This window comes from Leguminivora glycinivorella, chromosome 16 (genome assembly GCF_023078275.1).
Source record: "Leguminivora glycinivorella isolate SPB_JAAS2020 chromosome 16, LegGlyc_1.1, whole genome shotgun sequence".
Classification (NCBI taxonomy): domain Eukaryota; kingdom Metazoa; phylum Arthropoda; class Insecta; order Lepidoptera; family Tortricidae; genus Leguminivora; species Leguminivora glycinivorella.
The window spans coordinates 15,585,431-15,611,960 of NC_062986.1; the positions used below are offsets into that span (position 1 = coordinate 15,585,431).

Genomic DNA, 26,530 nt, shown 5'->3' on the forward strand with positions numbered 1-26,530 from the left:
TTTAAAAAGTTAAATCAATTGAAAAACGCCTCTAAAAAGTTAAAAAAATGTTGCCATGTGCCCTTTAATAAGTTAATTATTTTTAATATGGTAACATTGACATTGAACTGTCAGAAAATTGACAAATGAAAATGAGACGTCGAGACGTGTGTTGTGTTGTGTAGTAGAGCAGAGTATTTACTTGCTAAATTATGCGTTAACTCTCGTTTCTTGTAACATGTTTTATAATTTATAGCAAGCTAAACGGCCGTTGCCTACCGGAATTCATATTTAATTGCTAGTGCATCAAATGTTGATTCAGCACAATGTACTTTCCAATAGGATGGCCGAAAGTTCTGAAAAATCCCACAGCAGATCATCAAATCATTCAGATTGTTTCAAACAGAGATAAAATATTGTTCGCTTCGCTTAGCGAAGACTGTTTGATGGTATGGTTTTGTAAGGTAAGTTGAAATTTGGTGAATTAATCCATGCAGGAAAGGAAATGATTACCTTTTGGTGCAGGAATGTGTAGAATATTAGATTGTTGACATTTATCTCTGCTTGTGTTGCAGCCAAGTGTGCCTATTGTGCATCACAAGCGTAGCACTGAATCCTTGCAGCGTCTTGGGGTTAATGTTGGAGTGGAATGGAAGCCGGACTCTTCAATGATATGCATTTCGGTAATAACATTGTACAGACAGCTGCAGGGGAAAGTAGACCCCATTGCACACACATTTGTATGCTAAAGGGTCCCCTTTTCTCTGCAGCTGACTGTACTATCTGACTGTAATACTTCCATCAATCGATTAATCAATCAAAATATTTATTCATAATAAACATAAAACTACATAATATGCAAAAAAAAGTATTACTAAATCTATAAACATACAATGGATTGATAAGTTTATCACAAAATGGTCCCGCCTCAGCATAATGCTGGAGTTACTCCTGACAGTGCTAGAACCCCTTAGGGGTCTTGGCCTCCTCTACCATGTCTTTATCTCTGGCAGCCTTTGTCCGGTTGGTAAACTTCCTCATCTGAATTATTTCAATAGATGTTATAAAAACCATTTTATTTGCTTCATGCTTCATACAAACTTCCACCCTCATTTTATTGAAATGGGGAATTAGAAAGAAACAAAAAGCATCCTATGTCACTCTATCCCTTCAGCTATCTCCACTTTTAAAATCACATCAATGGCCTTGTCATGTCAAATCATGTTTTGTCTTAAAGGATGGTTAAACAAACAGACTCACTCACATTCCCTTTCATGATATCATTATTAAATTATAATGTTTACCTGGCCATTGGCTCTTGTATTTATAAAGTCTATGAATATTTCATATCATTACCTATGTATTTCTATTTAGCCCCTTTTTTCTGAACTAGAGTATATCTCTTAATTCAGTGTGCCGCTTGGCAAAGGCCTCCTCTAGCTCTTTCCATTGGGGTCTATCTTGGGCCACTCTTCTCTTCGGGCCCACTGTGAGATTGAGTTCGTTCTCCCATCTTGTTAGAGGTTTCTTCTGGCCCCTAGTACAACCTTTAGGGTACCAATCTGTTATGATTTTGCATTTAGCATTTTTTTTTTTTTAGCCCACATTGTCCCACTGCTGGGCAAAGGCCTCCCTCTTACTCTTGTATATCATAATTGTAGTTGTAAAAAACCCCTGTACTTACAAAGTTTACTTTATGCATCATAATTTTATGTTTATACTACATATTTTGTGTTGCAGACTTCAGAAGGACATTTGATTCTGTACAATGTGGAAGTAGTGAGTGACCAGACTGCATACCAGCAGTATGACCCTCCCACCGCCAGTCTGAGGAGGGATTCTGCTGAACTGTTTGTGAAGGAAGTCATACCATCGCTGAAGATTACATTGGTTTGTTGACTAACGATTAAGTTGGAGTATATAACAAACAACAGCTGTAAGATCTATAACACCCTGCACATCCTGGCAGAGTGCCCCTCTCTAATACGTACACGTAACATGATTCTAGGCAGCTACCTAAAATATCTAATACATCCATGATGTGAGGTGTCTCGATTACAAAAAGATACTACAAGCCTTTGAATTTGTAGGACTTCATCGAGAGTTGTAGTAAGTGGCGATCACAATAGATCAGAAGTGGTCGCAGTGATACATAAGGCGCTAAGAAGCCCTACATAGCCTCTAACAAGAAGAAGAAGAAGATCTATAACAGTAATTAATTATAAGGAGAAGGATTTAATTTTAAATTTCTGACAGGTTTTATAAAAGCCACATTTAAAAATATGCCACAGGTTTTCTTAAAATTTTCTCTTTCAATTTCCTATTTAAATTCTTTGAATCATTACTTTTGAAGCTTATGAAAACATTCTTCCTGATTTCAGTTTAAAGAAGTGCTAGTATGGGATGGTCAGATCACCCGCATGTGCTGTATATCGGGCACTGAGATCTTGGTGTGCACAACCAGGGCTCACCTGCTGCGGTACCGCTGGGATGGCTCGCAGAATCGCGATTACTGCCTCGACCTTGGGAGGATACCCTTCTCTATCAACCAACAAGTATCCAAAGGTTCTTAACTTTAATCTGTATTATGAGAAGCCGCTCTTTTATACGTTATCAAAATGAGAGTTTTCAATGATTCACGGTTATTTTCATTAGACTTATATTGACCGGGATATAGACCTTGATTACCTTTTTGATTTTTGTCGAGCTCCCGATATTTCGACGCAGTTGCATGCATCATGACCACGGAAAGCTGAGGAAGGTGGGTGGGTGTCAAAGTTGCGTAGACAGCGCGATTTATATACCCTCCTTCGCGCTCGTCGGCTGCGTTCACTTTCAGCGTTACCAGTTACCACTGGTCGCATTCACACTCGATGGTCTGACAAAAATCAAAAAGGTAATCACGGTCTATATACGCCATCAAATTTTTTTTCATTACAATTGCATATACTTAGTGGGGATTATAGAATAAAGTTTTCCCTAGAGGGCTATGAAATGTATAGTACTTACCATAATCAACTTTTCTTTTTATCTTATATATTTTTGTAGTGCGAGTGTGATGAACAAAAATGTGTGTAACTTCGGGCCCAAGAATATCGCAATCTCGAGTCTAGGAAACTATATTCTTGTTTGCAATAATAAACGTTTTTCTATTCTATTCTATTCAATATTTTACTGACGCCACATGTCGCACAATGTACATTGATCCTGTGTAACTTATAATGAACGTTGAAACTAGACCAATTTTATTTTAGTGACTTCAAAATTTTTTGGCTATTACTCTCTGCCAATTTGCATTCAATGTGAATTCACCAATTGAACACTATCCACGAACTCATACTTACATATTTTTTCTCAGATTTCTCAATTGGTCGCAAAATCAACTAATTCACAACATTATTTTTTTCAGCGGAGCCCATCTTAGAAGACAACACGCATGTAAACGACATCGAGTACTCACCACTTGTATGCGGGTTCGGAATAACTCTCAACGATGGTCGCGCCGCCTACCTCACTGCGCCTAACCTCAAATTTGATCCTAATGTAAGTATTAACACAGTATGATTGCAAATAGAAACTAAATAAGGGGTCATCTAGTAATTACATCACATGACACAGCTGCAAATTTTCGACCCTTCTTGTCACACATTGCACGTAGAACCGATGGCCGTTGGGGCGGAAAGGTTCTCGAGTGGCGACCGCGTACCGGAAGGCGAAGCGTGGGTAGGCCCCCAACAAGGTGGACTGATGACCTGGTGAAGGTCGCAGGAGTCCGCTGGATGCGGGTGGCGCAGGACAGGTCATTGTGGCAATCTTTGGGGGAGGCCTATGTCCAGCAGTGGACGTCTTTCGGCTGATATGATGATGATGATGATGATTGTCACACATAGGGTTATTATGGGTAATTATAGCGTTTCTTTTTTTTGCCTTTTTAGGGTTCCGTAGTCAACTAGGAACCCTTATAGTTTCGCCATGTCTGTCTGTCCGTCCGTCCGTCCGTCCGTCCGTCCGTCCGTCCGTCCGTCCGCGGATAATCTCAGTAACCGTTAGCACTAGAAAGCTGAAATTTGGTACCAATATGTATATTAATCACGCCAACAAAGTGCAAAAATAAAAACCGGCCATGTGCGAGTTGGACTCGCCCACCGAGGGTTCCGTACAAACTTTCAATGGTTAAAATAATCATACTACTTATACTCATATTCATTTATTCATATTTGTAACGCCATTTTACACGTCAAGATTTGATTTAAAAAAATAATATTTATACAGCAATAATACTTAGAGAATAAATAGACAGAAGATTGAAATTACAAAAAGTTAGGCAATATTCACATAAAAAATGCACAAAAATATTTTTCTAATTAGGTAATAAAAAAATTGTCATTAGTGTAGAACGGGTGCTCGACCAGCCAATTTTTAAGCGATAGGTACTTAAAGTTCGACACACTAGGCGCTTCAACCACATATTGCGGCAATTTATTATAGACGGCAGGGTCCATCACATGTGTTAATTTGACCGTAAATTGGATTTCGCCAATTTACGGTCGATACCTACTAACTTTCCGGCATTTCGAATGTTGTACTTGGAACACATGTTATTAGTTTTGTCACAGAATATATTATGTATAATAGTACAAGTACGGAAGGCTCCTTTGATGTTCACAAAATGACGCCATTCTAAATTCTTACCTACATTAACAAACGGACCGCACGCGAGCAGCCAACATTGAATTTTTCCCCTCACTAGCTCGGAAACACGTGTTTTGTCCTTCAATACCAGCGGGTAAAAACGCATTTTACCCACTAGTGAGTGGGTAAAGTAATTTAACCTTGAATAAATTCAAATGAACTGCTTTAAAATGGATAATTCTCTTTATTTACATGAACATATTTACATAATTATATAAGAAACTAAGACTAAACTTAAAAGCTAGCTAATGTCTAAAATAGGCCCTTGAGGCATTGTACCAAGGATACTGGCGACATTTCCTCGCTGTATCGCAATGCTGATACGTTGTGCGAGGAAGTCGCCAGCTCTTCGGTCACCAGTTACCTCAACCAGACGCTTCGCGATTTCTGTGAACAACTTGTTCGCGCTGGGGCCCCATGGCCCATTTAAAATTGATAAAAGTAGGTGAATCTAGTAATAAAGATCATTTACCACCTGTGGAACTACTGGAAGCAGTGATAAACGCATTTCTTGCGTTGTAGTTCCTCGCTACAGTGAGGGGAAAAGTTTTGTGTTACACTCGGGTGCAAATGTATTTTACTTCTCGTGTGTTAAAAAACTCGCAAGTTCAGGATTCTATAAATAACTCGCAAGTTCATGATTCTTCAAATAACTATTATACAAATAACTATTATTGCGCCGCGCGAAGGTCGTCGCCAATGAATGGGCCGCGAACTCGCGGCCGCTGACATGTACTTGTAGCGCGGCGATAGAATCGCGGAGTGAGCCGCCCCTGGTTTTGTATGCTGCCAAGTTCTCTCTTACATAAATGGCTACCTGCATGATAACTATTGCAGGCAGTGTAATGAGTGTAAAGCTAGAAACATACTACGCGGACGTCCGTCGTAAATCGACCGCGACCGCGACCGAACAGTGTGCACGGAACTAAACATCCAGCGAGCCAGATTTCGAACGGACGTCCATGCGCTCAAGGCCACGTCCACGTCCGTCGACCGATAGTTTGCACGGTTAAGTGTATATTCATTGTCCAGATCCCCGTCCGCGGTCGATTTACGACGGACGTCCGCGTAGTGTGTTCCTAGCTTAAGGATTCTTATTTTTTAAAGAGTTCTTTGGCCGGAGTGTCTACTGTCTACAGGTACCTGAGCAACGATCCTGACAGCTCGTTTCTGAAAGCGAAAGACCCTCTCCCATTCAGGACAACATCCCCAGACCAGACCTCCGCAACGTACTGTATTAATGAATGGACAGTGGCGAAATAGCATGTCCGGGCTACTTCTGGAGCCACAGACTTTGCAACTCGACCTAAGGCAAAGCACGCACTGCCCCGACTACCACACGGTTTATCTACTTGCTGGTCCCAGTTTAAGCCCTGATCAATCTTTAAACCTAGGAAAGTAGTCGTGGATGCCTGTTCAAGTATTTTCCCATTAATTATGAACTATCAACGGCGTGGTCATGCGGCCCGAAAGATTAAAATGCACAAAGTGTAATTAAAATGTTGGCAGCCTGTATCGCAACTGGAGGACCTACGGAAGTAATTAGGACAATAGATCCTTCCTCCTTCCTTCCTCCTCCTTCCTTCCTCCTCCTTCCTTCGGTCCTTTGAGTCGTCGGCACCCAGGCCCCTTCTAAGTACAGGTTTGTACAAGTTTCTAATGAGTCGACTCGGCAACGCACATGTGCCACTCCTTGAGTGGCAGGCGTCCATATGTAACAGTGACCGCTTTCCATCAGGCGGACCGTATGCATGTTTGCCACCTACGTGGTACAAAAAAAAATCTCGACGAATTCACCTTAAACATTAAAAACTAAATCAAAATCGATTGATTCGTTCGGGAGCTATGATGCCAGACAGACATGTCAAGCGTCAAACCTATTATTATTATAACACTCCGTCGTTTTTGCGTTGGTGGTTAAAAACAAGAAACCTCCTTCAAAACTATAATAAAACACAACTTTCTATGAAAATCGGTAAAGTGCGAGTCGGATTTCGACATTTCCATACAAAAAGGTCATGAGCGCCTGACGACATGTGATAGCAACGTACACTAGATTTGTACTTTAAAGATTTTGCGTATATTTTGGAAACTATAAGAGATAGAGCAAATAGACTTCAGATTTTGGTTGTCGGTGGCACAATTTTTTTGTTTTCGTATATATACACCATTTTTTGGACCTATTAGGGCAATATTATGGTCAGTGCAGTTCTAAACAGTCTTAAGCGCCTCTTTTTTAGTAGGAACTTAAGTCATTTTGGCAAATGATTAAAATTTTTAACAATTTCTAAACAGAAATTAATTTCTTTCTACCTGTCCATGGCGCTCACAAAATTTCAAAACATTTAGTAAGTACTTGCAGCGGCAGTGAGTGAAAATCTCAATTTGAGTTTTTTTCTCTTAAGTCCGACTTACGCTTGACTGTAGATTTCTAATAGGTTTTCCTGTAATCTACAGGTAGAGGGCTATCTCGTGTATTTTTTTGAAAATTTTACGCTAAGTAGTTTCGGAGATAAGGGGGGGGAATGGTAATTTTTCTTAAATAACTTCTAAATTACCAAAATAAAAACTATAAAAAAAATATATTTGAAATGCTTATAAAATGCTCTTTCATTTGATATATATCACAATATAGTTCTAATAACTTTGATTTTTAATTTTCAATTTTACCCCCAAAAGTGCCCCTTATGATTAAATTTCGTTTAATTTCATTTGATTATATTGCATGTCCGTCTTTGGGCCACAGGTTTACATACGTGTGCCAAATTTCAAGTAAATCGGTCCAGTAGTTTCGGAGAAATCGGCTGTGACAGAGGGACAGACAGACACGCGAGTGATCCTATAAGGGTTCCGTTTTTCCTCTTTGAGGTACGGAACCCTAAAAATGGAAAAAAATGTTTTATTAGGGTACTCCCCCTACATGTAAAGTGGGGGCTGATTTTTTTTTTCATTCCAACACCAACGTGTGATATATTGTTGGATAGGTATTTAAAAATGAATAAGGGTTTACTAAGATCGTTTTTTGATAATATTAATATTTTTGGAAATAATCGCTCCTAAAGGAAAAAAAAGTGCGTCCCCCCCCCCTCTAACTTTTGAACCATATGTTTAAAAAATATGAAAAAAATCACAAAAGTAGAACTTTATAAAGACTTTCTAGGAAAATTGTTTTGAACTTGATAGGTTCAGTAGTTTTTGAGAAAAATACGGAAAACTACGGAACCCTACACTGAGCGTGGCCCGACACGCTCTTGGCCGGTTTTTTAAATAATTTTAGGGTGTTTTAGGTCAATTGTACTCAGAATCACGAGCACTTTCAATCTCAATAGGAGACAAAAAGTATCCCAGAATTTCCATAATTTTTTGTTACTTTCCTTTTTTGTTACCCCATACCTTGAGCTTACCGTGGGCCTCAGTCAATCTGTGTAAGAATGTCCTATAATATTTATTTATTTATTATTTATTATTATACAACATTGTACGGAAAATAGTACTTAACATACATACATACATACAATCACGCCTGTATCCCATAAAGGGGTAGGCAGAACACATGAAACTACTAAAGCTTCAGTGCCACTCTTGGCAAATAAGGGGTTGAAAGAAAACGAAATTGTGACAAAATAAGAAAAAATCGTATGGGACAGCAACTTTTCAATTTTTTTAAAATTTTTCATAAAATTGACTAAAATAAAAATAAACGCTCATTAATAGCCGAACCATACAGTCTAAATTTCATACCCAAAATATTGGATTAATCATTTGCCTCGCCGAGCAAGGGGATAAGCCGGATAAGAGAGTTAAAAATATTTAATTTGAATTTAAAACAGTACTTCATAATAAATACCTATAATAATACAAGTTTCGCCTGTTCACGAATCGTATATTATTTGTATAAAATTTTATTCTTATCTCAGATATTGTTGGATACCGATTTGAGGGTAAGGTTATGTAGGTGTGCTAGTTTATTGTGGTTTGACCAGAGGACGTCAAGTGTTCGTCAATTCATCTTAATTGTGTGCTAATAATATTGATTTAATTAGACAGATGTCGCTAGCGATCATGTGCAGCTAACTACAGTGAGATTAAAATCAGTGAACGATTCGGCTTTTACTCTTCGGCTTCGGCTCTTATCGGGATCGCATAAGTGCGAGCAAGATAGATATAACCCGAATCGTTAACTGATGTTAATCGTACTGTAAAGTGTTGTGTGGAATTTGAAAGCTATTCTTTACCACGTGAAATGAACTCAATAATGACGCTAAGATATAGTAGAAAGTAATGTTGTGATTATAATGCAAAATTTATTTTTTATTTTTTGAAAGGACCTTGAGGATAGCTATTATGTTTTTATTATTTCTATTTTCACTTGGAGTATCTACAATGTGGTATTTGAACGTTTTTTGATGTTTTCAGGCGGTCCAGGGCATCTGGGCTCCGGCCATAGATGACGCGACGTGCGTTCGCGTCAACCATAAATTTAGACTTATCGCCATTGGTAGAAAGAAGTAAGTAATAGTTTGGCATTCTAAAAAAAGCGGTCTGCTTATTTTACACCGTAAGGTAAGTGTCAAAATCAGAAACTTCTTTATGAAACATTTTTTTCACATCCTTAGAAATCCATTTAATATCATGAGTAACTATCACACTAACCGAAGACAATATTATCCTTAGAAACTTAGGTTAACTGGTAGAGAGAATTCCTTCTGGTACAATTTTTATTGTGCTTTTAAGTTTTAAAAAATAAATTGTCTGCTACACATCGTCATCATGCAGCATTAGAAGTCGTTGACGAAACAGCTAAATTACCACTCATTACATCCAAAATACTATGCTCAGCAACATTACTGAGACACATAATATGTGACGTTTTCAATTAAAAGGTACATAGACCGACCTTAGGCACTGGTCCCACCGCGAGCTAGTAAGCTATGAGCTATCGGCTATAAAAACGAACAAAAGATAAGCACTACCGTAAAAATAAAAGAGACACGGCGATTTTGATAGCTCACCGCTGGGCGAGTAACAATAAACATCGCCGTGTCTCTTTTATTTACACGGGAGTGCATATCTTTTGTTCGTTTTTATAGCCGATAGCTCATAGCTTACTAGCTCGCGGTGGGACCAGTGCCATATGCTTAAACTGAAATGTGGCACATTATGTTTGAAAACTGCACATATGCCAATAGCTGCACTGAAAGAAAAAACAAACAGTTTTCATGCTCGTTCAACAAGTTTTTTTGGTTAAAATAGCGCCTACGTGCTCTTTGGTTCAAACAACAAGTTAGATTTGTTAAGTGTAACTAGTTCATTCTACAAATTACTTGTCATTTGAATCGGCAATATATTTGAATCGACAAGTCGATTTTATAAAAGCAACATGACAGATATTGTTTTAAATATATATGTTTGGCTGATTCAATCAAATATCTTTTAACAAGTTTGACCTTGTTGTTCGAATAAATTCGACTTGTACCATCAGTATTGTGATTTATTCCGTTTACTTAAATACTTTTGATTCAAACGGATAAACCCGCAACAAGTCGAACTTGTTAAATTCGCAATGCAAATTTCTCTTAGTGCGGTTCCACACAGAGCGAGGGACATCGCGAGGCAATTTTAGACGGCCGAGGCAGTGCGTGCGTTTAGCCCGGGTGGGCAACCTCTATTGGACGTTTACCTCGTACATTGTCTCGCGACGTGCTTCGCTCTGTGTGTACGCGGATAATATCACACGTATCTAATTTGATAATGCTATTTCAGTTCACAAGTGGACGTGTATACAATCGATGAGGCGACGGGAGGGTTGGAGCTTTCTCACACAATGGTGCTAAGCTCCAAAGATTTCCCCGGTGACCCTGGACCTGTTAAATGTATAAGGTTAGTTTGGAGTTTCTTAGTTTTCAACATTATTACATTGCAATACAGCTCATTAACATATTCAGCAATACGAACGATAATTGATTTATCTAGAAAGTGTTTGTATAAACCACTTCATTTCTAATTTTCTGCCATGCTGCGCCGAAATTTCTAGAAAATTTACGATGAATTCTTACTATCTATATAGTCAAGTTTCAATCAACTCTCTAGAGATATTCTAAAATATAGGTTATTTTTAAGAGCACGTAAACAGATTCATAAATCGGGGATATCATTTAGCTTGAGCGTTAATTATACTAAAATACCCTAAGCCCCAGAACCCTAAGTTTCCCCTAGGCCCTAACTTAACATCGCGGAATCTGCTCTAGCCGACCAAAAATCGTTCGATAGTATGAAGACAGTTACGCGCCGTCATCGCTGAACACATGCGTACGCATGTTCATATACTATTATATGTATAACTGGCGATTTTTTGCCGGCGAATGCCGATTCCGCGTCGGTATGTTTGGGGAGACGCTCATGTAATTTATTAAAGGTAGATCCATTGAACGACAGACGACTAGCTACAGTTAACTAACATCTTTATTTCGGTATCAAACTCGTTTTCCCATTGCAGGTGGACGGCCGACGGTCGAGCTGTAGCCGTCAGTTGGGAGAGAGGTGGAATCTCAGTATGGAGTACTTTTGGAGCGCTACTCATGTGCTCTTTGGCGTGGGACTACGGGCTAAACCAGGACTTGAGCAAACACAACCCACTCGTCGTGTCTAGTATGGTAAAACCTGTGTTAAAAAACCTAGTTGTGTTAAAGTTTTAGAATTGTTTCCATGAGAATTAAATGCCTGTTGTAAGAAAAGTATACCATTCTATTTTATTAGTCGGTGAATTTGATTTTGTGACAAAAAACTGATTGTTTCAGGAATGGGCCACAGAAGGTTACCAGCTGTGGATGGTGAAGGTCGAAGCCGACTCGAATACTAATCTAATACAACTGGACTTCATCAAGAGTCCACTCAGCGTAAACCCTTGTATGGTAAGGACAATTTGCTTATACCACTTATAAAAGTTACTAGCTATGATACCCGGCTTCGCTCGGGAGTTGATATGAGATTACGTGGTAGTTTCCTCCCGGACCACCAGGTTGAATTCCTAAAATGTTGAAATCCCGAAACGTTGACTTTCCCAGAATGTTGATTTTTTTCAGTTTCGCAAAATGTTGAATTCTCATAACGTTGAAATATCAAAAAGTTGAATTCTCAAAATGTATACTTTCAACATTTCGGGATTTCAACATTTTAGGAACTCAAATTTATATTCCTGGAATTTTTTTTTAACATGGGTATTTTTTAATATGATTTCTACTCAGAATCGCGAGCTTTTTGGTCCTAATAGGAGAAAAAAATGTACCTTTGATGGTCATGAATTTCAGTCTTCAGACTGTATTTAACCCATTGCTGTAACGGGGAACAAAATTTTAAGGCATTATGCTTCGAAAAGGCTCATCAGTGGAGACTTGGAACTTAAATATGCCCTGAAACTATATAGCATGTAACAAAAGTCAATAGGGTGCTTTGAGATAATTTCGACATACAGACATGCTCGGGTAATTTCGAAAGGGGAATCTTGATATGATGGAAATAATGGTGATTTTTATGTGACTTTCAAAATTATACGACGTTCGAAATTACCCCAATGCACCTTACTTCAACAGCCGAAAAGACCAATACGACAAGACAATGATTGCTATTTAAGCGGAAAAAATCGAAACTCATTTTTTTCGAACTACGACATTTTTTCACTTGTATCACACTTAGGGTCATTAGTAACCCTATCAGCTGTTAAAGTATCTCTCGGGGCCTTTGCTACACCCTGTAGGTACCTACTGCAAATTCAATCTTATGGAAATTCAACATTTTAGGGTTCACCATACTGCAAAGTCAACTTTCTGCAAATTCAACATTTTAGGATTCAACGAGCTGCAAATTCAACTTTATGCAATTTGGACATAAAAAGAACTCAACATAATGCAAATTCAACATTTTAACATTCAACATCCTGCAAATTCAACTTTTTGCAAATCCAACATTTTAGGAATTCAACTTGGTGGTCCTGGAGGGGTAGTTTAAATAAAAAAATAAACTATGACGTAAACGGTAAAAAAATTTATTGAAAACATTTTCTCATCATTTACACTACTTGTTTATAAACAACATTTTTTTATTTTATTATCCGGGGTATACTCATATATATATAAATTTTTCGAATTTCCTACTCTTGAGCAAGCTACATATAGCTGACCGTGTGAAAAGCAGGATTCTTTGAGGTTGATGCCACAATATTTTAAAGTTTGCCCTTGCGCTTTGTTAATCGTGAAACTGAAGGCTAATTTAATTGGAAACTGTAAATCAGTTGATTGTATTTGTGTAAGATCCTCTGTACATCTTGGATTATTTCACGTCTCAATCCATTAAAATTTGTGCATCGTTGATCAATTTCTTGTTCTTCATTTCCGATAAAATAAACTTGCAGAAATTTATAGTCTTCGCTAGGCATTGGTAGTAACGATCCTATTTTATGATAAATTTGACCTTGAATTGAAAATACATATTCAAATTCATTTCTATCAGTGTTAGTCGAAGTAGTACCGAAAGAAGTCATCTGAAAGCAGGAATTGTATGATCTTATATTTTGAAGAAAGTGTTTTGATTCTAGTGTTTCCACGATCATGTAATGTAGAAATTCCTGCGGAGGTGTTTCCAGTAGTGGTAATCGAATTTTTCCATTCATGCAACAGAGACCTGGTGTTTCTTTACTAAATTTTTTCGCGTGGCAAAATCGGCAAATGGTATTCATTTTTCCGATTACAACATATTTATGATTGTAATATTTTTTTGTCGGTTTGTAGTGGAATGCTTCTTTTGTTAGATTATCTTTTAAAATTCTCGATTCTTCAATACTTTTATTTTCTTTCCTTTCTTCGCTTTTTCTACTCCTCAGGGTGCTCATTCTGGTTCGTTGATTTTGTAAACGTGCTTCGCGCTCTTCTTCCGTTTCATTTCTTCGATATTCTTTTTGTTTCCGCCGTTTCGCTGCAGAACTGGCAAGATCTCCTCCTCTTTTACGTCTAGGCATTGTATTCTGTAAAATAAAATTAAACATACATTTTATAGACAAATATATTGTTACGTAAACGTGGGATACGTTGAGACAAAACAAAAATTTTATTTAAGGAAATTACAATTAAAAGAAAAGAAATCTATTAGAATTAATTAAACACACTATTAAAATACTCACATTTGATATTTCACAGTAAAGGCTCACAGACAACTTTTTTCTTCTTCGCTTCAAAATGGAAAATTATTATACACACTATTAAAAATACTCACACGTGATACTTCAAAATAAAGGCTCACAGATAACTTCTTTCCTTCTCGTTTCGAAATCGCTTGTTTCACTGTTCAAATCGAACTGACTCTGGCGGGCGACACCGGGCTCTTATATATTCAGAGAGCTAGGCTCTAGAATATTCGAGAAAGTTTTAGAATATTTTCCTTCTCATATCTTCTAGAATGTTCTCGATATTATCGTCTGCCGTGACAATAGGTTCTGCTGCTGTAGAATACTTTCAATGAAGTTCAACTACTCGACAACAGATGGCGCCACTATACTTAGGGTTGAAGAAGCCCTTATATCTTTAAAAACACGCCCTTTAGGTTAAAACGGGAACTTTCTTGTTCGAGGGGGGATAAAGGGCTATCACACTATTTAAGTCCCTTTAATAAGTTCAAATACTCGATAACAGAACAAATGTAATTTAAGACTATTGAAATTGGAATTTTAAATTTCGCGCCTTTCGAAATGTAACCCAAATAATCGTTGTTCTCAATGAAGTTCAACTACTCGACAACAGATGGCGCCACTATACTTAGGGTTGAAGAAGCCCTTATATCTTTAAAAACACGCCCTTTAGGTTAAAACGGGAACTTTCTTGTTCGAGGGGGGATAAAGGGCTATCACACTATTTAAGTCCCTTTATCGTGCCGGGACTCCTTTTTAAGTTTTATCGGCACGCACACTTTTATCGACTTAGTTTTATTATATATAATGATAAATAAATTAAACAGTTACATTTTATACCAACAAAAAATATACTCAAATGCCAAATAGACATAGAATATGGCCTAGGAAGTAATTGTTTCCTCATTGAAGTGTCTGTAGATTGATGAGTGAGTGGAAAATGATTTTGGTTGGCTTCATACGTTCTTTGACTAGCTTTGTACAGTCGAGTTCATAAATATGTGTACATTTTTTCAACTTATTACAACAAGTTAAGGTGAAAAATGTACACATATGTATGAAATCGACTGTCGTAAGACTTGCCGTCACCCATATGTAGAGAAAATCGTAAATAACTGCATATCGCTGTTTATGTGGACTTTACTAGTTGCAGGTTTTGATATCGTAGTTAGATAGATCCATTCAAATATTTCTCTAGATTTATTAATATCGCAAATCTTCTAAATATACAGGGTGGCCCATTCAAATCGGTCAGTATGGGAAAGTCTGAAACTGTAAGACATACGAAGATTTGTTCTTAGGAACCATGTCACCGATTTTGATAAAAAGAAAAACTGCATTCATACAATTAAAAAAAAAAGTGTACCCAGCTGGGGAATCGAACCCGGTTGTTTTGAAAAAATAAACTTACACTATTTCTATTCAGATATCGTTTGTGTAGGTCTTAAGCAGTAAATATCTCTAAGAAACATAATGTCTAAAATGAATAAAATGCATTTTTTTCACATACTTTAATTTATCATAGTAGGTGTTCAAAGTGACCACCGTTACAATATTCAGCAAGTTCACTTCATCTTTACAACAGTGTACAAAAATAGCTATAACACCGTTGAAGACCTAAAAGTAGCCATAGAGTCAACTTTAACGCAGATTCACCACATGAAGATACAAAATGCAATAGTAAGATCGTTACCTAGACGTGTTGAATATTGTATTGAAAAAGACGGTGGTCACTTTGAACACCTACTATGATAAATTAAAGTATGTGAAAAAAAATGCATTTTATTCATTTTAGACATTATGTTTCTTAGAGATATTTACTGCTTAAGACCTACACAAACGATATCTGAATAGAAATAGTGTAAGTTTATTTTTTCAAAACAACCGGGTTCGATTCCCCAGCTGGGTACACTTTTTTTTTAATTGTATGAATGCAGTTTTTCTTTTTATCAAAATCGGTGACATGGTTCCTAAGAACAAATCTTCGTATGTCTTATAGTTTCAGACTTTCCCATACTGACCGATTTGAATGGGCCACCCTGTATAAAAGAAGAAACTGACTGACTGACATATCATCGCACAGCCGAAACCGCTGGTCCTATAGATTCCAAATTTGGCACGTAAGTTCCTTAAAAGGTGTAGAGGAGCACTAATAAAGGATTTTTCAAAATTCACCTCCTAAGGGGGTGAAATGGGGGTCCAAAGTTTGTATGGGATAATAAATTACTACGCAGGCGAAGCCGCGAGAAAAGGCTAGTAATTATATATGTACAATAAATATCATCTTTATTTGCAGAGTAACCAACGGCATCTTTACCTTCAAGCAGACGACAAACTATACGTCAATTTAGAAGACAATCTAACGAAGCGAACAAAGATGTCTATTATAGACTCCTCCGCTGAAACCTATCAGGAGACCGGACTCGACCAACCGAGTCCTGAGTACGGCACTAGTGCCAAATACAGGTCAGTTATTTATTACTTAAATACAAGTCTACAACAACGTAGAAGGCCTGAGGCCCATTTCTCAAAACTGAAAGTTACAAGATAGTTAGAAGTTACAAGCGAAAGTCTCTTTCCAACTTGTCATTTTAGACATTGACCATACCAAAGAGGATCAAGTATTATAGAGAGTTACTGGCAAAGTAAAATATGTAATCACAGTGCATAGACTGCTATCTCACGACACTGGCTTAAAACTTTTGAACCTCAGTTTTGACAATTTTGCCCATATTCTTAGCTTGATATGTGTTAAAATGTTAGCGCCATCTAGCCGAGCGTCCCCCAAAAGTGTAACGCCATCTAGGCCACCGTACCTTTTTCTATATGGTTCTGAGGTACGTTTTTTTCTTAGACTGTAGCTGTCTACCTCTACGGAGTTACATATGTCTTTGTCCATACACTACGTACTTAATCCATTGACTCATTGAGTGAAACTTACTTGTGAAAACAGTTTTATCAGTTTTGTTTGTGCTACGTATTTCTTGACTATTTTGTGCTACAGAGATCGAGCATGTTTGCATACACAATATTACTTCACATATGCTCAAGAAACGTTTATTTTGTACAGAGAATACGTCGATGACAATGAGTGCAGAAAGCAGTGGATTGTGCTACCGCTGCCCGCTACGTATATTGCAACAAATTGGCCACTGAGAGTAAGTAGTTTATTGTTTTTTTAACGACTAAGGGCCAGTTGCATCAACCAAATTTGACAAACACATCATCGTCTCGCAGCAGAAGTCTATGGATCTTTCCATACAACGGTGACAGACGCTTTGATGCAACCGACCCTAACTATAACGTTGCTGTTACACGGACAACACAATTGCCAGCAATTCACCATTGACGCGTTTGTTCAATACGCACCAACTAACTATGGAGCAAATGCGGCAATGGTATGTCAATTGCTGGCAATTGTGTTGCCCGGTGTAACAGCACTTTAACGGTGACAGAGTGGCCTAGGGGTTCATAGCGTTAGCATGGATTGCTAAAAGACGCCGGTTCGAAGACGCAATAAAGTTTAAATAAAATAAAGTTTTTGCACTAATTTATTTTGCTGTGGTCACTGTGTCAAACGCAAATATTTAAAATGAATGCTCGTATCGTTGAAGACTAAGTTTCAATTGTTCGGACTAGCATGTACATACATACACAAATAAGGGGTTGAAACGTTGAAAGAAAACGAAACTGTGACTAGCATGTGTGGAAATTTCCATAGCGGACGCCATAGTACTCGCTTTCTCGGCTGGGAACTATTTCAATGAGGAGGCACACTGACATTTTATCCCGCCAGGCGGCGCCTGTGCAAGAGTCTAGGCATGTCACTGTCATTCATATGTGTGAGAGAGAAAACAAATATCATCTTCTCGCTCTCACGTATGAAATTCTTTATCTGTGCAATGGACTAATAGGGTGGCGCCATCTGTTATAACCTTTGAGTGTGCCTCCTCATTGGTCGATAGGGCCCGCGTGCATGCCATTATGAGTTTCACTAATGAAACAGCCATTAGACGCTGAATCCACTAATCAACATCAAATGTTTCAATAGTGTATTTCTCTATTCAGTACAGCGCCATAGACGAGAGCGGCGTAAACGTGTGTGTGGCCGGCCGAGCGGGCCTCGCACACTACAACTGCACCGCGCGACGCTGGAAGCTCTTCGGCAACGAGTCGCAGGAGAAGGAGTTCACCGTCACCGGCGGCGTGCTGTGGTGGCGCGACTACATCGTCATAGGTGACGTCACACCTAGTATACCAGTGTACAGTGTGTGAACGTGTGCGTGGCCGGCCGAGCGGGTGTAAACTGCGCCGCGCGTGTGGAAGCTCTTCGGCAACGAGTCGCAGGAGAAGGAGCGTGGCCGTGCTGAGCGGGCGACTACATCCTAGCACATTACAACTGCGCCGCGCGACGCTGGAAGCTCTTCGGCGACTACATCGTCATAGGTGACGTCACACTCTAGTGCAGATCGTTTCACGAAAGCTGGCACGATTGGAATTAGGCCAGAGCGGTTACCAACATGCATCTCGAAAAGTATTATATTAGTTTCATTGCGCAATCTAACTGCCTTCACCATCTTTGCTTTAAGGTACAAGTTACTAAGGTATGCTTCTGTTCCAGGCTGCTACAGTATCGTGGACGGACACGATGAGATCCGCTTCTATCCGCGCGACTCCAAATTAGACAACCGGTTTGCGAAGATCGTCAGAGTACATTCTCAGGTGCGGATGCATCTTTTAAATCATTATTGTTCCAACTATTGGCCCACGTAATTTCTTCTTATTTAAACTATTGTCTTGTAACAATTATTGACTAACTTTGAGATTACTTCTCAATATAAAACGATTTATAGTTTTTGGCCGTCTAATGAATTGTTGTGAAATGAGTAGTGTCTTTTCATAAAGCCTTGTTATGGTTTTCATAGTTATAATCCCCAATAAAATATAAATACTCTTTACACATATAAGTTTGAAAGCGCATAGAGTAACATAATATTGGTATGCAGGTGTTCGTGTTGGATGCGCTGGATGACCAGCTGGTTGTCTTTGGAGCGGACGCGCTCGTCACCATATACGAGTTGAGCTGTACTGACAACAGTAAGTTACACCACAATTATTATTACTACTCTTATGATTCTGACTGGATCAATAAAGTCCAACATGTGGACAACAGTGTTATGTATTTATCTATATAAGTAAGTTTATCGTCGCTTAGCACCCATAGTACTTGCTTAGTTTGGCCACAGTATAATAAAGAGTACTATCGTATAGTATGCCCACTCCCGCTCCCCGCTGAAAGTGCCACCCACCCCCTCTCGGTTACCTCACAGTTACCGTCTGTCAAAAACGCGAACAGTCGACCTGTCATATGTCACTTATACAAGCATAGTACGCGTTCACCTACACGAGCTTAGACTGTGTGCTAGGAACGCGCTTCTTTCATATATTTGATCGCCAGTGTCCGAGGTGTGGTTTGGGGCTAGGTTGATTTGTGTAAGGTGTCCCCCAATATTTATTTATTTAATTAAATTTATTTCTTTTGATTATAACTGTCGCGGAATGTAACACATCTTTGAACTATGCACCGCACGCTCAGTTATAGACATTCTAGCAGCTCTAATCACATTAGCACTCGTTTATGTGGTTTTCATTAACAACATTGCAATTTTTCAGCGGGCAACATCGAGATGCGCTGCGTGCAAGCCGTGGACGTGTCCGCTTTATCACACCCAGCGTGCGTTGTGTCCGCGTCGCTGTGCCGCCTGCAGGACTGCCAGCGACAGCCCGCCGTGCAGCAGCCCGACTCTCTGGTAAAAAAAAAATCAAAACTCAAGGTACTCTTGGGTCGTCTCGTTCGTTTTCCGTCATGTTCCTTTTGCCCGATTCTGCTTTTGTCAGCCATTCTTTATTCGTCACGGTCGTCGATGGGCTTTCTCAACTACGGTTAATTTCGTTGTTCATCTTTATTTTAATCCGTCTCGTTCTTCACTCATCATAATCTTCTTTCGGCATGTTAGCTGTTAAATCGATGGTTTTCGTGTTTTTCCGCAGTCTTAGGTCGGTACCAACTTAGAATATGACCAAATACGAAATGACGAAAAACGATAGAGTAGAAATAAGAAAAAGGCCAACAACTAGTTATGGTCCAAGACGAATGACTGCATACTAAGTTGACGAATGAAGAATGGCTGACGAAAGCAGAATCAGAGTCGACCCAAGAGTATACCATTCCCATTCTCAAAACGACGAGGTCAGTCCGAGAAGTCTGTGGACAACAGGATCAGCCTTCTCTCGTTTGCGTCCTACAGTTTATATCGCCAGAAGCGACGAAGAAAGACACCCGAAAAGGCCACCATGTGATATTTTTAGATACCAAAGAATGTCCTATAATATGTATAATAAAAACGATTATATGCGTTTATTTCACAATTTTGTTTGTTACATAATGAATGTGAAATTCCTATTTTGAGATTGATCTACATTGCAGATTATTTTCTAGGTACTGAACGCAAGTGGTCGCCTCATGATGGTCCAGCGGGAAGAATACGACGTGGACGAAGGCAACAACCCGGCAACAACCCGGTAAGTGATTTACTTTTGTCATTTGTATAAGTTAATTTAGTACAGTTACCGTACGGATGCACAGCTACCATCGTTTGACAGATATTTACCGGGTAACGCCGTTTTCACATTATCCGATCCGATATCGGATGTCGGAAGGATTTCCATAGAAAAAATCCAAGATGGCGCCTGTAATGTATGGGATATCGGTCCGACATCCAATATCGGATCGATAATGTGAAAACGCACTAAGGCTATTTGGTATTTATTTTATTGGGATTTTATTTATTTATTCTATATTAAAATTAAAAACCTTACATTTGTTTATACAACAGAGTGCCGTGAAACCCTATGAGGTTTGTGTCGACACTCGATTCGTGGATACATAATTTGTTGTCATCTATCTATCTATAGCAGCCTTTAAAGCGCCCGTCTTTGGACATAGGCCTCCTCTCCATTCCTCCATGCCTGTCTATCCATTGCCTTAATGCATTGTTGTGATGCATACTTAGTATAAATTTAAATAAAAAATTAACACTACAATATTAGCGGGTAATAATGAAATAGCGCCCACTCAAGTACATACACTACCGGCTAGGCTTGTGTCGTTCACGAACTATGAACCTTTAGGAATAAAATCTCATCAATGACCGAAATGAACTGAATCTTTCCGTGCTCTGTGAATCGGTCTTTGCTCATTTAGTTCAGTATAGGATCGGTGAGCGCGAGCGGTTCGGAACGAGAACGAGTGTGTGACTGCGCCGACCGAGAGCGGGAGCTACTTAGCAGAGCAACACAAAAACGTCAAGTTTTCATATTAGGCTTCGGTTACTTACAACCTTTTGCCCCGGAATGTTATTATCTGTGGACTATTCGTATCATTTTGACACTATTCGTTCCCATTCGTTTTGATCTTTCCGACCGTAGTGGTCGCTGGTCTAACTGAACTAAATGAGCAAAAGACCTAAAAGAGCGAACTAGTTCGTGGGAGCGATTGAACGAGATCAGAGCGCTCCGATCAACGAACGAAACGGCACAAGCCTACAACCGGCCATGCAATGCATTCCTTATCCCAGGGCAGGCGTGTGGTAAGATTTTTGGGCTAGTTTAGTGAAAAAATGGCGCTAGCAGCAAGTGTTATTCTGAGTTCACCGTATAAAAAGGGCACCCTTGAAAGTCTACAAATAATAGATCTCATTCTGTTTCTATTATTATTGCTAGGTATGTAATTTCGCAATGTTTTTACCGGATTCACAAATGGGTTGGTATGAGCTATTGTTTTGCGCTTTAGGAAATCCTTTACTAAGTAGATTTCCGCTTTTTGCTACTCTGTATTTCATGCTTGATCTCTCTACATAAGTGTATGCAGCTTTTTACAACGGTTTTTGTGAGTCAGCTGTTCAATAAGGCTCAGTGTGGATTAAGTAATTATGTAAAAAAATAGAATGAACAAGTAGGGCGCAGCTAGTGGCCGAATCATTATTATTAGTATTATTACAACTTCTGTATTAATCCTTTTTTAACTTCTGATTAGCAGAAACGTCTGCAATCGATGCCACTAGGCTTAGAATAAATTTAAAAGTGGAAGTGGTTTAAGAAGTTTAACATTCTTACGGTAGATGTCGCTACGGGTCCCATTGACCTTAGTAGTGGAAAATTTCGCTGGCTTGGTTGAAGTCTTGGTGGCTCAGTTGGCAGAGCGCTGGAATATTGATCCAGAGGCCGTGAGTTCAAGTCTCACCCAAGGCAGACATTTTCCACTTTTAAATTTAATCCTTTTTTGTCTGATCTCAAGGAGTGGAATTCCTTGCCGTCGTCTATTTCCGAGCTCATATAACCCGGCAACCTTCAAATCAAGGGTAAACCTAAACAGGCATCTTTCGGACGAGCTCATTCTATCGTAGGCCACGTCTTTGCCTTTGGCTAGTCTGTGGCCAAGAGTAAGTCCATTTATAATAAAAAAAACTGTTTTATGTCATTTTTTCTTCTTAAAATCAACATTAGAACACCTCAAGCATAAATTCTGGATCAATATTTTCTCCTATTAGTATCGAAAGGGCTCATAAAACTTTGAAAGCATAATTTTGAGTAGAAATAACAAAAAAAGTGTAAAAAAAGTTGAGCGCTTTAAATACAGTGGTGCGTGTAAGCCAAGCTCATGTTCCAGGATTAGAAAAAAAAATACCATCGTATCTTCGAAATGAATATTAGTTTTGACAGTGGCAGTAGGCTATAACTAAAGGCGCCACGAGCCGTGATAAAATGTCAATTTGCCTCCTCATTGTCGGTTGAAACTTCGCTCGAATATTCATTCACCTACTGAACAGACAACGCCTATCATCATTCGCCACGGCGCATGGGAGCCTGGGGTCCGCTTTAACAACTAATCCCTAGATGTAGCGTAGGCACGAATTTTACAAAAGCGAGTACCATTTGACCTTCCAACCCGACTAGGCGATATTGCGGTTAGTGCGGTTTCCTCACAATGTTTTCCTTCACCGAAAAGAGACTGGCAAATATTAAATGACATTTCGCACATAAGTTCCGAAAACTTCAAAGGTACGAGACGGGGTTCGAACCCGCGACCTCCGAATTGAAAGTCTGAAAGCAACGCCTATAAAAGAATTCAGTGGTTCAGTACTGCGTCGCGCATCATCGGCAAAGAGGACGCTTGCATTGGCAAGAGCACAATTAACACGATTGTTTATTTGAATTTCAAATGAGACGTTTATCATACTGATCTAGATAGGAAATTATCGGTCAGTATGTAATATTGGTAATAAGGAAAGTGGTACAATCATTGGGTCCAAACACGTTAAGTTAATAATTGTACCTATGTGTGTTCTCATCAAAGACATATAACTCCGTATAGACGGATAAAGTCTAAGAAAAAAATGTACCACAAAGCCCTATAGAAAAAGGCACGGTGGCCTAGATGGCGTTACACCTTTGGGGAACGCTCGGCTAGGTGGCGCTAATATTAATGTTTCACATTTTAACATATATCAAGCTAACAATATAGGCCAAATTGTCAAAACTGAGTTTCAAAATTTTTTAACTTGTGTCAAGAGATGGCAGTCTATGCACTGTGGTTACAGATTTTACTTTGATAGTAACTCTCTATAATACTCGATCCTCTTTGGTTCTCATACATCTTGTGTTAAACATATACAATTTATAGAAAATGTAAACTTTTTGTTCTAGCTTTGCTCATTTGTATATCGCTAGTATGAATTAATACAATTTTGTATATTTAGTCGATGGAACATGAAATTACTGTTCCTCTATTAGGTAGTACTTGGGACGGAAGTTAGAAAACGATAGGCAGCAAATATATCTTTTTACATTTATTCTTAAATACATATTCGCTCAGGTACACTTCGTTGCTTTGGAATTAACCGTAACTTAACTTCTATCAAGACCTATGTGTATTTTAACATATATCTGTATGCCAAAACACACAAGCGCCGTGAGTAACTATGGTTACCTATACACGTAGAAGCTTATAAATATTAGCACTAGGTCAGTGCTTGGTTCGAATGGTCAGCTTTTGTCCGGCGAGAGAGATGGGCCCGGCGGTCCAGCGGCGGACGATGTTGCCCTTGTGGCCGTAGGTGGCGCCCGAGAGGTGCACCCAGGGCTCCAGGGGCGGCAGGATCGGGTACACGTCGTAAGGGGCGATGATGGGCGCGGTGTCGATGACGGGGGTGATGATCGGGCTGTGCACGATGGGCTCGGGGTCGATGGCTGCGATGGGGGCGTGCGCGATCGGGGCGATAGGAGCGATCGGCGCGATGACGGCGGGCGCGGCGGCCAGCCCCACCGAGTGCACGTTAGGGCCAGTCCTCTTTACAACGGCGTTGAAGCCACGCAGCGAATCTGCAGTGTACTCGACGACTCGGACGTTCCCGTCGGGCTCCACGAGCGAATAGGCGCCCTGGACGACGTCGCCGTTGCGCGTCTCCCACTGTGCCTTGTTGTCGCCCGTGGCCGGGTCGTTCACGGCGTAGTTGAACCCGTAGCTTGGGTTCGGCTGGAGGATTAAACAGCAGGGTAAACAAATTGTGGCGTCGAGGCTTGTCGTAAATTCGGAACGATCTACTTACGATATTCTCGATGGTCGCTAAGGGGAGGTATGAGAGCGTGGCCGGGGGGTTTGCTGAGGCGATGGCAACGAATGCCAAAAGGCAGGATACCTGTAAACAAACATTCAGACGTTGTTATCCTGAACGCATAATCACAACTGTCACATTTGCACTACTTTTAAAAAAACTTGTATCTTCGTCTGTCAATGAAAAGAAAATTGTAGTAAGTATGTATTCAATTCAATTCAATTCAATTCTTTATTGCTTCCATGTTGGTACATAATTATTACAGGTGGCAGATATAAAAGGTAAGGCACAACACAACATGAGACCCTGTTAGGGTATTGCAAGAAATATAAATAAAAACTATAACTAAAATATACACAAAGAATAAATTAATAAAATACATTATTGAATACATTATTGAATAGCTTATTGAGTTACTTTTGGAATTTATATAAATTAAAATAATCTTGTAAGGAATAAAAACAATTGTCAATTAAGTAATTTTTCAATTTTATAACAAACTTATTATATTTAGTCTCTTTGGTTATCTCTTTAGGCAAGTTATTGTAAATACGTATAGTTGTCATATGCGGGCTGTTACTACTCATTTGCAAGTTGCTACTAATAGCTAGTCTGTCTTTATGCCGCAGATTCATGTGATAGTTGCAATGATCTTTGACTTTAGAATACAGGGATGGGTGCTTTCGCACAAATTTACAGGCTTCTAGTATATACAAAGATGGTAGAGTTAGTATACGTAATTTTTTGAAGAACGGTCTGCAACTATCTAAGGTGTTTATATTTGCGAGAATTCTAACACACTTTTTTTGAAGTATGAACAGGTCTGGAGCGTCAGTGCTGTTACCCCACAGAATAATTCCATATTGGAGCCACGAGTGAGTGAAAGCGTAAAAAGCACTCATGGCCGTTTTCAAATCGGTGGTTCTTTTGATATTTCTAAGGGCATGGTATTTCAAAGTAGTGATGATTTTGGGTGAGGTGACATGTAGATAAGAGTAACCCTTAATTTTGGTGCTAGCACTGTAGAGTTAAATTCTAACAACGCTTTAATGTTCTTAAATCCCTTTTCAGCATGAAAGCTTTCGGGGATATATCGTCACTTTGAAAAAATCTCGTATCTCACACTGCTACTAAATGTTGAAACGCAGCAACTCCTTATGTTACAACATTTGACTGTTCATTAACAGAAGAAGATAAGAGTTTTTTTCCTAATCAAGAACTTCCGCTTCCGTTTAGACAATCCAATAAGTGGGCATCAGGCAAATCTTCCGACACATTAAACACTTAGTTTTACAAAGATAATTACCACAATGTATGAGTTCATGTTGCTAACAAGGTTCTCCAGTGAGCCAGCGAAGTGCACTGTGCCCCTGTCGTTTTCCGGCCGCGTTATATACAACATACCACACTAATTATTCAATTCGGCGCTCCAGTTTGTCAAACATCCACGGATCAGTACACTCTTTACTTGCAAATTTACAATGCACACGTAACGCGAATTATACAGATTAATTGCGTTCAGTCCTAATTGTTTATTTATTGTCATTATTCAGTCCACAAATTTGCAATGTCTTGTGTTACATGCCCATTGCCCATTTCAGTCTTTGTATTTCAGCCTGTATGATTTGGTTTAGTTGTAGTAATATTAAACAGCTCAGTGATTTGAACATTTAAACACTTAATTCTCATCTAATAGGTTCTTCAACTACCTTTATACATTTATTACTCATCCCTAAAGAGTTGTTTTGAAGTGCAAATTGTCCTTACGCAATGTGGCGTCTTGTTTTTGTGAACTTCTTTGCGTGTTAACAACGTCGTAAATTTTAAAAGCATAATAATCAAAATCAAAATTTATCATGTCCATTGCGGTCAAAAAAGCTCGATTTAGTCCTTCTAATCTGGAGACTGGAATAGTCGAATCACCAGAAGGTTTGGATGTGCGTAGCCGGCCTATAAGGTGTATGCTCTTTTCTTGAAAGTTTGAAGGTCGTATCGGTCTGGAAATACCACA

General features: G+C 39.1%; 2 protein-coding genes across 2 annotated transcripts in view; one reads left to right on the forward strand and one right to left on the reverse strand.

The window, feature by feature from the left end:
• The first annotated feature begins 144 nt into the window (after window positions 1-144).
• LOC125234620 (guanine nucleotide exchange factor subunit Rich) overlaps window positions 145-26,530 on the forward strand; it is a 90,107-nt gene continuing 63,721 nt past the window's right edge. Inside the window, exons 1-16 of the mRNA XM_048140945.1 lie at window positions 145-443; window positions 555-662; window positions 1,720-1,869; window positions 2,361-2,544; window positions 3,389-3,522; window positions 9,088-9,179; window positions 10,435-10,551; window positions 11,168-11,324; window positions 11,469-11,582; window positions 16,143-16,312; window positions 16,917-17,004; window positions 17,915-18,083; window positions 18,468-18,568; window positions 18,853-18,943; window positions 19,520-19,656; window positions 20,346-20,417. Of these exons, the coding sequence (XP_047996902.1) occupies window positions 306-443; window positions 555-662; window positions 1,720-1,869; window positions 2,361-2,544; window positions 3,389-3,522; window positions 9,088-9,179; window positions 10,435-10,551; window positions 11,168-11,324; window positions 11,469-11,582; window positions 16,143-16,312; window positions 16,917-17,004; window positions 17,915-18,083; window positions 18,468-18,568; window positions 18,853-18,943; window positions 19,520-19,656; window positions 20,346-20,417 (2,022 nt within the window). The 5' untranslated portion in view covers window positions 145-305. The remainder of the gene's footprint in view (window positions 444-554; window positions 663-1,719; window positions 1,870-2,360; window positions 2,545-3,388; window positions 3,523-9,087; window positions 9,180-10,434; window positions 10,552-11,167; window positions 11,325-11,468; window positions 11,583-16,142; window positions 16,313-16,916; window positions 17,005-17,914; window positions 18,084-18,467; window positions 18,569-18,852; window positions 18,944-19,519; window positions 19,657-20,345; window positions 20,418-26,530) is intronic.
• LOC125234622 (cuticle protein 7-like) lies at window positions 23,778-26,023 on the reverse strand. Its single transcript, XM_048140947.1, has 3 exons — window positions 25,826-26,023; window positions 24,514-24,603; window positions 23,778-24,440 (listed from the first exon to the last, which is right to left on the reverse strand). The coding sequence occupies exons 1-3, from the start codon at window positions 25,919-25,921 to the stop codon at window positions 23,931-23,933; spliced, it is 696 nt and encodes a 231-aa protein (XP_047996904.1). The 5' UTR covers window positions 25,922-26,023; the 3' UTR covers window positions 23,778-23,930.